The 15,338-nt window shown below is 39.1% G+C and overlaps 1 protein-coding gene across 5 annotated transcripts in view; it reads left to right on the top strand.

Moving 5' to 3' along the window:
* The window catches only part of LOC110976795 (calpain-B-like), a 48,755-nt gene that overhangs the window by 1,560 nt on the left and 31,857 nt on the right, over positions 1-15,338 (top strand). For all 5 annotated transcript variants that reach the window (XM_022230381.2, XM_022230379.2, XM_022230377.2 and 2 more), the window contains exon 2: positions 1,031-1,228. In XM_022230381.2, coding sequence (XP_022086073.2) covers positions 1,088-1,228 — 141 coding nt within the window. In that variant the 5' untranslated portion in view covers positions 1,031-1,087. The remainder of the gene's footprint in view (positions 1-1,030; positions 1,229-15,338) is intronic.

Raw genomic sequence — 15,338 nt, 5'->3', positions numbered from 1 at the left:
CAGAATTTGGGAAAGGAAATATGTCACAGCCTTAGAGCTGCTGTTATGTTTAATAGACTGATCCATTAAGCTCCGCCCAGTTGTCATGGTTGTGTTCTGGTTCTAACCAATCACAGCCATGATTTAGAGTATGTCCGACATGCGCGCACAAAAGTCTGATATGCGTGCACTCACATACGATGCGCCTGGCTGGAATACGCAGTTTGGCATTGGAGAAAAGCATGTGCAAAGTGCCCACATTTTCAGTGGGTGGGGTTTACTTTTTGTTCCTTTTGTGGATATACCATGAAGCCATTCTGAGTGCAGACATTTTTATTGCATGTGTGTGTTCTTTGAAAATAAAATGTTTAAATAGAATGAACGTGGGATAATATAATTTTTTACAAACAGCAAAATAATGGTGCGGCACTGTTTTTTTTTACCAATCTGCACTGGTACAGAATACAGACACAGATCTATATACTCTAGCCACAATGCTGCATCAGCTTTTGATATTTTTAGAAAATGTGATGCTTAAGGTTTGGGAATAAAAATAACTACTTTCAACAATGTATGTGTACATGGTACCTTACTTTTGCAAATGCCAGAATTTCATTGAATTCCATGTTGACAAAACAAATTCTGTGGGATTGATTCTTGCTCTGTACATCTACCGGTACGTGTACTGCTTTAATCCTCATCCCAGTATCTCAGCAAAATTCTGAAGACGATTTTACATTTCTTCAACTGACAGTTAAACATACAAGTAGGGGGACATTATGTTATAAAAAGCATCAGTGACATTTGTGCAACATTTTGTACTTTAAAAAGGGTTTCTTTCACAGATCACATATAATGACAACATACATGTAGGCAGTATGCATCATTTCAGCATGTACATGCATGTTACTTGTGATTTCTCCTTGAGCACGAGACCCTCCAGGGTGGAACACATGGAAATGGGAAATGAGTAGTTTGAGAAGTAGGCATATCTCTGGAATTCTCTAGTATTCCATTCACGTTAGATTTTTCTTGTTCTTGCCTCCTCCAGCTCAGATTGGATTTTGTCTGGTGACTGTGGGGCTGAGAGCGCGCTAACTCAAGCAAGATGCCTGGGCTTACATACAAGGAAATACGGCAGAGGTACAATTCCTCGAGACTGTATGAGGATAATGACTTCCCTGCCGATGATAAATCCCTCTTCTTCAGCATGAGGCCACCTCAGAAATTTGTATGGAAGAGACCGCATGTGAGTGTTACCAGGCTTGTGATTAATGAAATAAATGAGCAGGCTTTGTGCAGTGACTTGAGAGATTGCATTTCTCATCCATGTCATACGTAGGAATAGTGGCCTGTTCCGAGGTTCGGCGTATTGTGCAGAGCTTCATGTAGTGTTTGGTAGGGATAACTCACTTTCAAAGGTTGGCCCTGGTTTGCCCTCCTTACTGATTGGAGTAGGTGGTTTCATGTGGTTAAATTGCATGCCGTTGCAATCACCAGTGCTGTGACGTTACATTTTAGCCAGCAAGGGGTATTTTGTACTTCTGGCCTCTGAGCCCTGGTCTAAGTCTTGTCCAACATGTATTTCTTTTGTGTCATTGGTTTTAAAATCAATGTGCTAAACTACTTTTTTGGGGGGACACACTGGTTACATACATCCCTGCTGTTGCACTACTCTGTATATATGTATGATGTAGATCAGGTACAGTACATGTACATTTAAAAATTTAACGTTCAAAACCTACATGTGAGTCAGAAGTTTGCTGACCTGTTTGGATTTTATGTCCTGTTTCCCCCAAGTTTTACATAGTAAATGGCTGCCTTTGTGGGGATTAGTTAGACAGATCCAGTGAAGAGGATTAGAGGCCATTACTGTGGGGCCATCCTGTTCGCATGCAGGTACAATGTACATTGTACATGTAGTGAGCACATGTTACCTTCCTCACCATGCTCACAGACCAAATAGGAGTCATGACTTGCCAAAGTGCACGCTCGCTCAAGTTAAGACATGAATTGCGTCTCCTCGGATTTATCTATACCTTTGTCTGGCCATTGCTAGTTTGATGTGTACGTATACATGTACATGTACATCTTACCTGTAGTTCAGTTTAAGTGTGATTTCCCCAAAATGTGAATTGTTTCACTTTCAGACAATTGTTTCAACATATACGTGTATTTAGCGAAGCAAGTTACAATAGATCTGTTCTAGCATCTCGGCTTCATTCTAGTATTTTACTGAATTTTCCATAAAGCCACCACTCAGCAAAAATAAATCTGTCGTAGCCTTTAGCCTACAGTGCCATTAGCATTCTGACATGGACACCTAATAAAAACATGCAAAAAAGAATATCCAAACAAGCAAATACATGTAGTCTGCTCCTGTGCCCATTTGCTTGTGAAAACACATCATGTCATGGCAGGATTCCAGATGATCCAGCTTTTTGATAGGTTTTGGCCACTCATGAGTAATGCCAGTTCATGTAAGCGTTGTGTTACTTTTCATTAACCCTAACAATCTTCAGTCCTCCAACAGGTGAAGGATTTAGGACTGTTAGGGTTAACTTAGCTCATTTTGTGTCAAGTTCTAACCGTGAACATTAAGAGCAGTACAGCCTCCCTTTCATTCAGCAAGTCCCTGACACATTGTTTGCAGTGTACATGTATTGTAAATTTGCCGTTCAAAGCTAATGGATTGCTCCACATAGTATTTTTTTGTGACACAAAAAAAATAACAACAAATTTCCTATCCAGAATTTTGGAACGAAAGAAATTGCTGACTGCCCATACATCAAGACCTGCAGCGCACACTGCCTTAACAAACATGACAGGGTCCACACCAAATGTCTTTTGATATTTTCAGCCATACATGTACTGTACGTATACATAATGTACATGTATACGTACATGTTTACATCAGTGCTTGGACGTGTATGCTTCTCCAACAATTGACCTATTTTTCCTAGAGCATGCTTCATGTTTGATGTAGGTGATTGTGCATAATGCTTGTGTTGGTATAGTACAAGTACATTGTAAAAAACGCGTATAAGTTGACATTTCTTGTAACGTTCGTAATCCCAAGATTAGATTTTTGTGAATGGGATGAATTACAGTGCAGAGCTAGTACTTGTGACTGGAGTTGGCTGAATGTCTGAAGGCAATGATTGACAGCCTGGCTGCTAAATCTGGCTTTTGACAACTGTAGCACTCTGACACCATGTGAGGTTGAAATAGAAGTATCCCTTGGCAAGTACTTTTTAGGGGGGATTCACTTTTACCCTGGTGTCCAAGAAGCAATAACTAAAATGAGTCGGCATGAGTCCACTGAAGGGTCCCAGAAAGAGTTGATGAAACTCTATTTAAAAATTCAATTCATTTTGGTCAAAATGTGTACACATCTAAAAAAAACCTGCAATCTTGCACTGAAACAATACAATGAACAAAGATTTTTACCAGGAATCACAGGGAAAACATCATATGCAACTACCGTAACTGTAAACATGTCTACAATGTGTGTGTCATTCATTGAAAAGTGTCGTGTTTTGAGCCCTAATCTCTGTGAGGTTGCTTAAGTGGCTCTAACATTTTGTCCACGAAATAGTCAACTGATACATTACTCATAGTTAATGTGTGTAAATCAACTAGGTCACATCTAGTGTATTATCTGCAAACATACCAGTGCAATACAGTCAATGTTTTGTGAATCAACCTAACCACTCCCCTGCCATTATACATGTACCAATATGTTTGATTTCCCTGAACTCTGTACCATGTGTATAGTACACTGTGAGTGTACATGTACTGTGGTTAAGTGAGCTGTGTGAGATGTACAATGTACCGGGTACATGTACTTTAAAGGGGAAAGGACACTTGGTCGTTTTGTCTGACAGGCAATTAAGTTGGTATGGTACCCGTACATGTACATTTACATGAATAAGTATCTCCCCCTCCTCCAAGCTGTGGTGGAAGTGCAAGCAAATGACAAACCACAACACACATGAGCCTGAGCATCCCATTAGTTTTAAAAGTACACGTAAAATGTGCCAGTTCATGTACATGTACATTGTACCATAGAGCAAGGAACATACCGGCTGATACTACACTAGGGCCCAGCAATTCAGTAGCAGTACATACATGTACAGCCTATTTTATGTGCCTTACTGCTATGTACATGTAATGTGACGGTGTGCATATACATGTACTTTATTTGCATACACTGCATGGCATTCAGTTGTGGGTTGTTGTAACCCCTCCCCCCCCACCCTCTCGACTCCCTTCATGCCCTTGACTTAGGTTCAAACTCTACAAAGCACAGCTCTCCGACCACATCAAGACACACAATGTTAAACTTGCACTTTTCATCGTTCAACATATCCAAATCGAAAAAGTAACGATCTTGAAAACGATGCACACACAAATATGCCATACCGAGTGCCCAGTTACCTGCAGCGCGACCATTGATTACAGGTACCCAGTTCCATTTTGTCAATTTTATTACATGTACGTGCAACTACCCCTGTAAATCTCAACACATCATTTCAGAAATGCAAGCATCCTTTTCCTCTGCTTACTTGCTGATTGTTAGGAAAAATCTGAGTAAAATTTGAGTAAAAAATGACAATTTAAATCACAGATGATTGAATGAAAAGAAGGAAACTTTTAGGTAACAACATGAAATCTGAGAAAAACAGTAATTCATTAGCAAAACTGTACACCTTTAGAATTTATAAAGAGAAGGAAAATTAGTATAAAAATGTATCACCGTGGACATGGTAGAGTGAGTTGATTTTGATTACGTATGTCATGTGAAGGCCTGGTATGACTCCATGACCGGAGACTTCCGTGAGCCTGAAATTTGGATAACTTGATTTTTCACTGTTCCCTAAAGTTTGGGCTGTCAAGAGTTTTAGTTCACACTTGGAAAAAATTTAAGTTGCAAACTAGTCCCGTGCAATTTTAGTTCCTTAATGCGCACAAGTCATGCCAGTGAGCATGCCAGTGCAGTGTTCAATCCAGCGTAGTGTTCAATCCAGCAGCTAGGCAGTGGATGGGGACGCAGTGGAAAGTACTCGACTAATGTGTTACTGTTATTTTAATAATAATTACAGGTATCTGGGTACCCGCCCGTTACAGGAATCGGGTACCCTGTTCCCATTCTTCCCATAAATGCACACCACTACACACAGATTATTAGGGGCTGTACGAAATACATGTACATGTATGTAATGAGATACCATTTCACTGACAGAATGCCTTTGTCGCATGTGTCCCCAAACCCATGCAGTTAGAACTTGTGATTGCAGTCGCAGTTTGAACAGCTAGCATGTGGGTACACCGCATTGTAGTCTTGGTTCCGATGTTTTCTTTAGTGGAAGTACAATGTACATGTACATGTAATTCATGATGAACGATACAGATTTTTACTGCGCAAAATCAAATTATGCATTACATGTTTGTGTACAAGCAGCATATTAACTGCCAGTTTGGAATGGAAAAATATAATTCAGTCATTTTAGTAGGCTACAAAATACAATCTTAAAAAGACTATAATTTGTTACCCCTGGGAGTGAATTTGTCGTCCTCAGCACTCCCATGATCTTATGGAAGCATGGCAGATGACAACCTCAGAGTTCTCGCTGTACATATAGGGGTCGAGCGGGTTTTAGAACAACCCTGCAGTTATTCATAGCCTGCAGATAATCAGTGGGGCTACATGTTCATGTCACATGTATACATGTACACCTAAATGAATGTGTACTGTACACATACATGTACTTGTATCCTGGTATGTGTATGTACTGTATGGTATAACTAAGAGGGATAAGAGATAATCTCTGTCAACTTAATTAAAAATGATATCATACATGTATCTTCCATCCAAGCAATTTGACTGAAAAAATTGAGTACTGAAGGAAGGGTGTCCTATTAACCAATACATGCATGAACACATACATGCACATGTACCGGTACCTGTCTGTCATTATTGCCTGTCATTTTACTCTACACTGCACTGCTTTGCATGTGTTGGTGGCTGAATATCATGATTAGTCTGCAATCCTGATCTCTGTGTGGTTGTGTGTTATCGCTTGAATAAAGTCGCCTGTGAAAAAAAAGGCCAGCTGTGGGCTCCAGACTGCATGGTCATGCTTGATTAAGTGATGCAGTGTTGGGAAAACCTGGAACAGCATTCAAAATAAAATTTTGCCCAACTACATGTATTTTCAGTCTCTGTGATTTTGTTAGATCATATGAAGACTGATATGAGCGTGATATAATTCATGTGATCCGTGTCCGACTGTCCGCACTTCGAGAAAGTATTCATGAACATACACTGTAGGCTGACATGTTCGACCGAAATGTGGTTAATCACAACCTTTACATGTATGTACATCCTGGTATGTGTTGTACATTACACTTACATGTGGTTCTGTCACGTACATGTACATGTACATACATGTACATGTACATATGACTGCTGTCACGGTGATGTGGGATTAACCCTAGGTTGATGAGGGTGTTCAAAATGTCATACATTGTATCTCACATCACAGCAGTCAACAATTTTTTTCATAATGTACATGTACATGGGCTGTATCTCTGTCTTGATGATGTTTTCACTTTTTCATGTTTTCTAATTTTGATTTACAGCATATAAATTCACCTTTCTCAAGAACAACGTCAGTTATTGTCAATTTGTATCTGTTAAAATTATGGCCATTCCTTTTTAAAGTCCTGAAATCTTTGTACTGATCATAAATCATACACATAATGTGCATGTACATGTAGGCCCTACAGCATGTCATTTTATTTCTGGAATAAGCAAGCTTAGGCCGGGCCCAAAAAGTCTCCTGTTTGTGGTCAGTGCATGTTGTTGTAGACCTGCGCATTGCAATGTCAAAAAGTTTTTTTATTTGGTATTATGCATGCTACCGGTATTTCAGTGTTGGTGTGAGTGTATCATTTCTACGTGTACATGTACATTGTAGGAAAAAGTGAGGGCAAAGAAAAAAAATCTATGTCGCTGCACCACTGTTGGAGCCAGCGCCTACCAGAAACCGGAGACTTTTTTGGCCTTATTTACTAACAATTTGCAATTAACAGTTACCGGTAGTTAATGAAAGGTACTGGATACATGTGTTTTTCACATGCAACAGATGTGTTGGAAGTTGGAACAGAATACCTGGACATGTACATGTAAATGGGTGTGTGTACATGTACATGTAAATTGTATACATGTACCTTATTTACCGTAGATCTTCCAACAGTTGGAGGAAGTTGGATTCTTGTGGTACATTTTACATGGAAGTTTTTTTCGTCATAAGTTACAGGGCGCAGACCACTAATTCAAGTGAGAGTTTCTGGCCAGCGCATTAGCATTAAAAGTGCCCCCACAGTATCTTTTGAAAAAGGAGATTGTTTGGCCCCCAAAATGGTGAGATTGTGTAAATCGTTGCCAGGATCAACTCCCTGTGTCTTTGAGCATTCATATGAGAGCAGAATGGCTAAGAACTATGGTTGAAAGGGTCCTAAGTGCCCGAGAAACTTGAGGGTAGCCACTTCAAAAATTGCTGCAATCAGACTAGGGAAAAATCACTTTTGGGGGGTGATTTTGTTTTGTGGAAATAATTAAAAATGTAATTGGTTAACCCACAGAAAATTGAAAAGAAATTGAAAGATAAGTGACCAGACAAGAATTTCATTTGTGTTTCAGAAATCTCAGAGATGTTGGCATGCATGTTATTGGGCCCTGAACAGTGCTGATTTTACACTCTTTTCAATGGGGCTTGAATTAACAGACTGTACCCTATACTAGAGGATGGAATATGTAATGGATGTGGCTTAGAAAAGTTGTATACAAAATTTCCAGTGCCTGCAGGTATAAATCAAGGCTTGTTCAGTGGTCCAGTTGAGCATTAGAATTTTTATGAAATTATTTAATCTTTTTCTGCTTTTGTTGCATTCATCACATACAGTACATGTAACACTTTTCACCCTCTATGCTATGGAAATCCTGCTGATGATCCCAGGTTAAATAATATGGCAGATGTGACCTTCGATTTGTCAAGCTATGTCTGGCATGCAATTGGCTGTGTAGGTGTAGTCTTCTGTTGGGATCTGCCCCAGGATTTCTATCAATACATACATGTACTAGGAGTACATGTACATGTACCAGTACATACTGTGCATATCACAAATGGGAGCCGTCAACCATCACTCTGGATTTGTTTTCCTTTTTCCTCCACCTTCTTCAAAAGTCAACCATGTATCCTCGGCGAAAATGTTGAGTTAAAATTGACTTGATGGTTAACCAGTTTATGTTGATTCAACAGCTCTCCTCCATTTAGTTTAAACCCTACATTTCTGCACAACATAGCTTACACAAACTAGTGTCAAGAAATGGTGTACATATACCGTACCAGTATGTGTGCTGTTGAGCCAATCAGAATCTTGCCATTTGGGGAAGTGCTCTTTGAAACTTACCGTTGCCTCCTGTGAAGTGAAGGGTTTGTATGATTCAGGAAAGTTGTAAAGTTTGCCTTTTATTTTTTTTTTATTAAAACATTTTTTAATCATGAATCATATTTTTTTTTCTCCCAAATTTTTACCTTTGCGAGGGACCTGTCTCCCTTTCAGGTGTTTACAATGTAAGTAATTACTGGGAAAAATTTATGAGAATACATCTGACTGTAACAAAAAGAATTACTCTGCAATGACCGGTAGTTTTGAAATTTGAATTTCAGCACTGCTTGTTCCAGTACATGTACATGAACCCTGTACATTAACAACAACTCCCAAGCCTGTGTTCACATATTCAAGTCATTCAGTCATACATGTACATGTAGAATTACAATGTAGACTGGATTTTTCAGCACATGTAACATACAGTATTGTGAATAGATAAAATATGCCATTTGGCATGTGAGTAAAGCATGTTGTGTACGAACTGTACAGTCTGTACATGTACGGTACAATGTACACTGTACGGTATATGTACATGGCTCCTTCCCTATCAGTTTGTGCATTAATTGCTCTCATTGGCCAATCCCCAGCAACATACATACTGTAGGTCGTTCTGGGTGCTAAGTCCATCTCAAATGGTTCACCCGTGTCTGATAAGCCTGGTACGGGGCATTTTACATGTACTGTTCAGGGTGCCCCAGAAAAATCAAACTGTGAGGAAAGGGGTTAATATGCCCAAACTATGAGATATATGACTATAATATAAGATGAAGTGTGATGTCTGATGATACTATGGCATCCCTCCTGTCATGCATCACCAAACACCGTGGTCTTCATGAATCATGTCAAAATGCTGCATCAAAACTCAGTTGTACTCTTTGCTTGGGGTGGAACTTCTTTAGTCATCTGTGATTGTGTAATGAGAGAAATTAATTTAAACACCACTTTTTTATTTCCCAACTCATAAAAGTTACAGGGATGGTATTCTGAAACTTTCAAAGGATTATGCATGAATTTAATGCAAATGCTTACCTCGCTAGTCTTGTCTATGTACGCAATCCATGCTGCAACCAATATCCGACCAATTACAGCACTGCATTTGCAGCCTCTCTTCATATCTACAATGTACATGTACCGTACACTCGTTTAGAGTCTAGCAGTATGAGTCTGGTTCTGTAACGTGAACATGCTGGCATTGGGTCAGGGAACCGGCTTTGATGTTGATCGTGCGCGGTGCACGGAAGCGCAAGCATGGCGAGTATCAGCAGTACAGGCAACTTATACGTACTGTACATTGTACATACATGTACATGTACGTACATGTACATGTACATGTATGTGTACCGTACACTGCATGCACAGTGGACAGTCAGCTGGACGGCGCAGCGCACGTGCTGCATTCACTGCATACCACTGAACAGGCATGAGAGAGGACAACCTCATTCACTGGCTTATCCAAAGTGTTACAACTAAGTTTGGATGCAGGGTTTTGAAGACAGTGGTGTTCAATGATGCCTGAGAGGAGCATCTTAATCCCTTTCCTCAGGGTTTGGTTTTTTTCTGGGACGCCCTGTACATGCCTCTGCCATTTTAGATGGTACAGTATTTTCACCATATGAGTACCATACGGTACACTGTACATGTACATACACGTACAATTATGTGCATGCTCCTCCAGGATCCCCCCAAATAAACTGAACATTTTCATCAAATTTCTGATTCTTTGAACATCTAACTTCCAAATACACCAGTATCATTATGTAAACTACACATACAAGTATCTCTAGTATTGTACACACATTAGTAGAATTGTTAAAAGTTATTTTTATTTATAGGTAGGTAGGTAGGTAGGTAGATAGGCTTTTAACCAACTTGGGGGGGATTTCGTTTTTGGTGTTGTATCATTAGTGTAGATAGACCCATTTCATACTTTACTCGAACTGTATGGTTGTAATCATATGACAAGGATGTCAACTTGATCGTTTGCTTCTACATTTTCATATCGCATATTGATTTTAATGTTGGTTCAGGAATTACCGGTACTTTACATTTGGTGTACTTTTTAATCTTTCCAAATCTTCATCTATCTATTTGGTTTGATAAATATGGGCAGAGTCAAGATTTATATTGCATGTACATGTATGCATGCACTACACACTGGACATTTAAGTAATTTGCTTATCTCATGACATGCTTGTGATTCATCCGCCATGGTCTGTCACACTTTGGAATATACACTGTAGGTGTAAAGTACAGTTCTGACAAGCCAGAGTTCTTGTTCCTCCATGGTCCTTGCAAACACATACAACATGCAGTACATGTACATGTACCAGGGACTTCCAATAAGTTTAAAGATGCATCTTACTTTTTAGGACTTTCTGAAGAAATGAAGAAGTGATTTCTGAATTTCTTTTCAGTACTCTAATTTTAATTTTTAAAAATCGTCTTTTTTCCTGAAGTGCATGTACATGTAGGATGGGTTACTCTATTATCACAGTAGTTATCACATTCCTGATCAAAATAAAGATTGCTCACTCACCCTCCTGAATTATCCTATCTTTGCTGTTGTTTAACTCAACTTTTTAACTTCATTCATAAATTTGTTTGTGGTTCAATTTATTTTCCTCTACAATAGCTCAGAAAATCTGTGTGCACACTGTCTCTATTGTAGAGATATCGAGAATGGTTTCTCCAGTGGCCTTTAAAGCACTTTGTTTATGAATAAATAAAGATAGAAAGAATGATTTTCTTCAGAGGCAACAAAATAGCCTCATTTTATGATACTGTTCCATTTTACCTGTAATTTCCAGTCTCCTCCTTCAATATGCTAAACGTCGAGAGAACGAGATGGGAACAACTGCACTGCGTCACCTGACACTTTTTAAACCGGAGAGATTCGTGACTTCATTTTTTTCACCAGAACTTGTTTACCCCCAATCTTAAATGTTGCAACAACTTTGACATTCATGATTCATCTTATTGCTTAAATTGGTTTTTTGCCGAAGGAATAATAAATATATGGATATTGCAAATTTCATTTTTTGGGTGGACTTATTCTTTTATCGATGTCTGAAACAATTATTAGGAATGTCTTCTTTCTGAGTTCTAATATAATATAAGATCCATTGCAAATTCTTCAAATTGTAGTAGAAAAGCAAAAAAACTGCAACAATAATGCTGTTGTAATTATTTGCTAATTGCCCTGGGCACAGAGGGTAAAAGTACCGTATGATTGACACAAGCCTATTTTAATGGAGATTGGGGGCACACTTTATCCACGCAAACAGCGTAGAAGCCCTTATTTCGACTCTGAAAAAAGCTGGGCATTTTCAGAGTTAAAATGTGCCTTTACACCTTTTGGCCATTTCAAAATTGACATATGGGAACCCAGCAACGGATATCCAAGGGAAGGGTGGCGTTACAAATAACACTTAAAAATAACTGTTAAAGAGACAGATGGTAGGTCATGACGGACACAGTCAGGGAGAATTACAAATTTCGGAAAAATTCCATCTTTTATGAAAAAATGTCAAAACTTACAGAAACATGCGGAATTTAAGTTATCCTCAGGCCATTATTTATTGATATTATTATTATTATATAATGATGATTATTTATTGAGGCAAATATTGCCTATTGAGATCTCACTGGCAACGTAAAATTCAAAATTTCCGATACTGCAATAATAGAGTTACCGCGATCATGTAGGAACTGATTATACATGTATCTTCTACAGTCCTTTTTATTGGGGGGACTTGGGGTGATACAGGCATAAAACCTCTTTAAGACAATGAAAGATTGATATGAGAGTAACAGCTGTGAACCATGGTAACCCTTCCTTGCATACATGTGTATATGTAGAGATGTATAGAGAAATGTACCTGTATTGTACTAGTACATGTACAAACCGTATCATGCAGACATTCAGCAGAGACATGATTTGTATTTACCCATGCTCAGATTTGTTTCCGTTGCTGCTTGAGCAAGATCTTTTGTTTGAGCCCAACGTTCACATGTGGGTAACGTTGTAGCAGCATTCTTTCCCTTATACAGGTACATGTACTGTACAGGTACAGTACATAATGTACTGTAGTTTGTGCTCCATTTTGAAAGGGTCACGTTCTGCTGTTCTGTGGAGAGTGAGGTCATCACAGTGGTTAAAGGCACAGACTATTGTAACCGTCCTAAAAGAGCTTGAGGGTGTGCTGAACTACATTGTAATTCAAGCTCCATTGAAAACAGTGTGAAATCAACAAAGTTTGGAGTCCCCTTAGCGGGCAACTGAAGTCCCTGAGGCTTGTCAAACAAAAACATTGTGTTGTTTGGTCCTATACATTTCATTTGATTTTCAAATTTTAGTAGGTTAATCAATGAATTTTTTAATTATCCACCTAAAACAAACTCATCCCCTAAAAAGTGAATGTTCCCAAGTCTTCTCAGCGGCCATTTTTTCAAATGACATCCCTCACCTTTCTCCGGTTCTTGTGACAAATTTTCAATCCCATTTTTGTCTGCTTTGCTCCCAGATGGGAGCCCCTGAATCTACAGAGATGATCCTAAGCTGTACTTACACAATCCCACAATTTCTTGGGCCACATAGACCCCTCTTTTCGAAAGAATTTATACTAGGGGTACTTTTTAATCGCCTCAGCCTAGAGGGGAATTTTTTGTTGAATTGGGACACTGCACCCTTTAAGGATTTAGCTCGTGTGACCAACAAAAAGCTTTCAGAATCTGTCACCTGACCTCACCACATTGTCAAGTCATGTCAGTGGGGGATGCTCAGAAAAAAGTTGGCTCACGAGGCACCTGAAGGGTATTGTCCACTAATTCAAGCCCCATTGTAAACAGTGTAAAATCAGCACTGTTCAGGGCCCAATAATATGCACGTCAACATCCCTGAGATTCCTGAAACACTAATGAAATTCTTGTCTGGTCTGGTCACTAATCTTTCAATTTCTTTTCAGTTTTTTTGTGTGTTAACCAATTACATTTTTAATTAACAAAATCACCCCCCCCCAAAAAAGTGATTTTTCGAAAGCCTGATTGCAGCCATTTTTGAAGTGGCAACCCTCAACTTTCTTGGACACTTAGGACCATTTTTCAACCGTAGTTTTTAGCCATTCTGCTCTCATATGAAAGCTCAAAGACCCAGGGAGTTGATCCTGGCAAGGATTTACACAGTCTCACCATTTGGGGGGCCAAGCACTCTCCTTTTTCAAAAGATACTGTGGGGGCACTTTTAATGCTAATAAGCTGGCCAGAAATTCTCATTTGAATTAGTGGTCTGCACCCTTTTAAAGCTGAAACAAATTAAGTGTACATACATGTACACCGGTACCTGTTGTGGTAATAAAGCATGTACCTGTTTTGATACCTAAACATTCACCTGCATCCGTCTTTAGTGTGGGTGGACAATATACATGTACATGTATGTTTTGAAGGTCACTGACTTTGGCCCTTTTCCTTGGAATCCACCTACAATAGCTGAAACCAGCCATTGTGATAGAATTCATTGGCTCATTCTTTCTACCTAAACTTTGTATTGGCAGGAATCTTCCGGCAAGGTAGGGTAGCATTGTCATTGTGTAGGCTGCACCCATAACTCTGAATACTGAGAGGGATTGTGGAGGATTTATTTGGGAGTGCTGGTTTTGTTAAAAGGGCTTGTGGGTGGTACAGCCATTGTGAGCCTGGTTTAAGAGCTAAATTAGATTTGCAAACTCTCTTGTACTTTGTAGGAATCATTCACTTTGCGTCACCAATCGCTGGGCTTGTTGAACTTTCCGGTAAATGTACTTGTCCCTACTCACATCTGCAGCACACGGTATAATTAAGCACTGGTACATGTACATGTACATGTATGTTCATTGGGATTACATGTACATGTATGTCAAGGGAAGGCCGGCTGGACCCACAGTTGGAGTGAAACTACCTCCCAGAAAGGAATACTCTGTCATACCATGACAAGGCTCCAACTTATGGAACTCAAAACCAACCCAGCACATTATGGCAAACAGTTAACCACCAACATATGTACAAAGGCATATTTCTTACCACATGACAATTGCTGGCTTTGGGTCAACCAAATAGGTCTGGTGTCTAGCAAAGGAACCAGATGCAAGGTTCTGCTGAATTATCTTCCCTATGTGCCTTAATTATGTAGCCTCACGATCACGAAGCACTGCCAGGATTATGCCCATTTGTGCATTTATACATGTACGTACATGTGATTAAGCAGTGACTTATACTGTTTCCTTAATCTACATGTAAGCAAGCCTGAGTGCCTTTTACCGCTACATGCTAACACACATTCATTTATACATGAATAATACAAAGAATACCATCTACAGTCATTTGCAAAAATTTGGCCTTCATTAGATTGTCTCATTGAATGACTACTAAACATGATTTTACAAAGGTGCATAATATATATAATATATGTACCTTTTTGAATGAAATTTGTTGCAAAGGCTGGTCTTGTATGACATTCTGTATGTAAGGCAGCATGGGTAAAAATTGTCAGTCTAATTCCATGTAATCATAAATAAAAGAGGGTGCACTAAAGTTGAGACTGTTAACATTTCAAATCATGGAAATGTAGTCAAATAGCTGTTTACCATGGTTACACATTGAAAATAAGCATAAGTTGCCATGATTGATTGGTCAAAGTTTGGTTTTTTTCACGTTAGTGGATTTTGTATTGGTGGTGTTAAACTTTTGCAGATGACTGTATGCCCTAACATCAGGTACAGAGTACAATAGTGAAGTCATAAGGCCTTCACCATTGTAAAGTTGGTGTTCAATGTGATATTGACAAGCCTACCGGTACCAGTGATTTCAACTGGGATTTCAGCAGTGTTACAGACACACCTTATGAAATAAACAGTGTAAACAGTAAA

This window comes from Acanthaster planci, linkage group LG01, assembly GCF_054643075.1.
Source record: "Acanthaster planci isolate LZ-2023a linkage group LG01, COTS_SCS, whole genome shotgun sequence".
Lineage (NCBI taxonomy): Eukaryota > Metazoa > Echinodermata > Asteroidea > Valvatida > Acanthasteridae > Acanthaster > Acanthaster planci.
The sequence above is the reverse complement of the archived record's forward strand: the minus strand, read 5'-3'. Positions and strand labels throughout refer to the sequence as shown.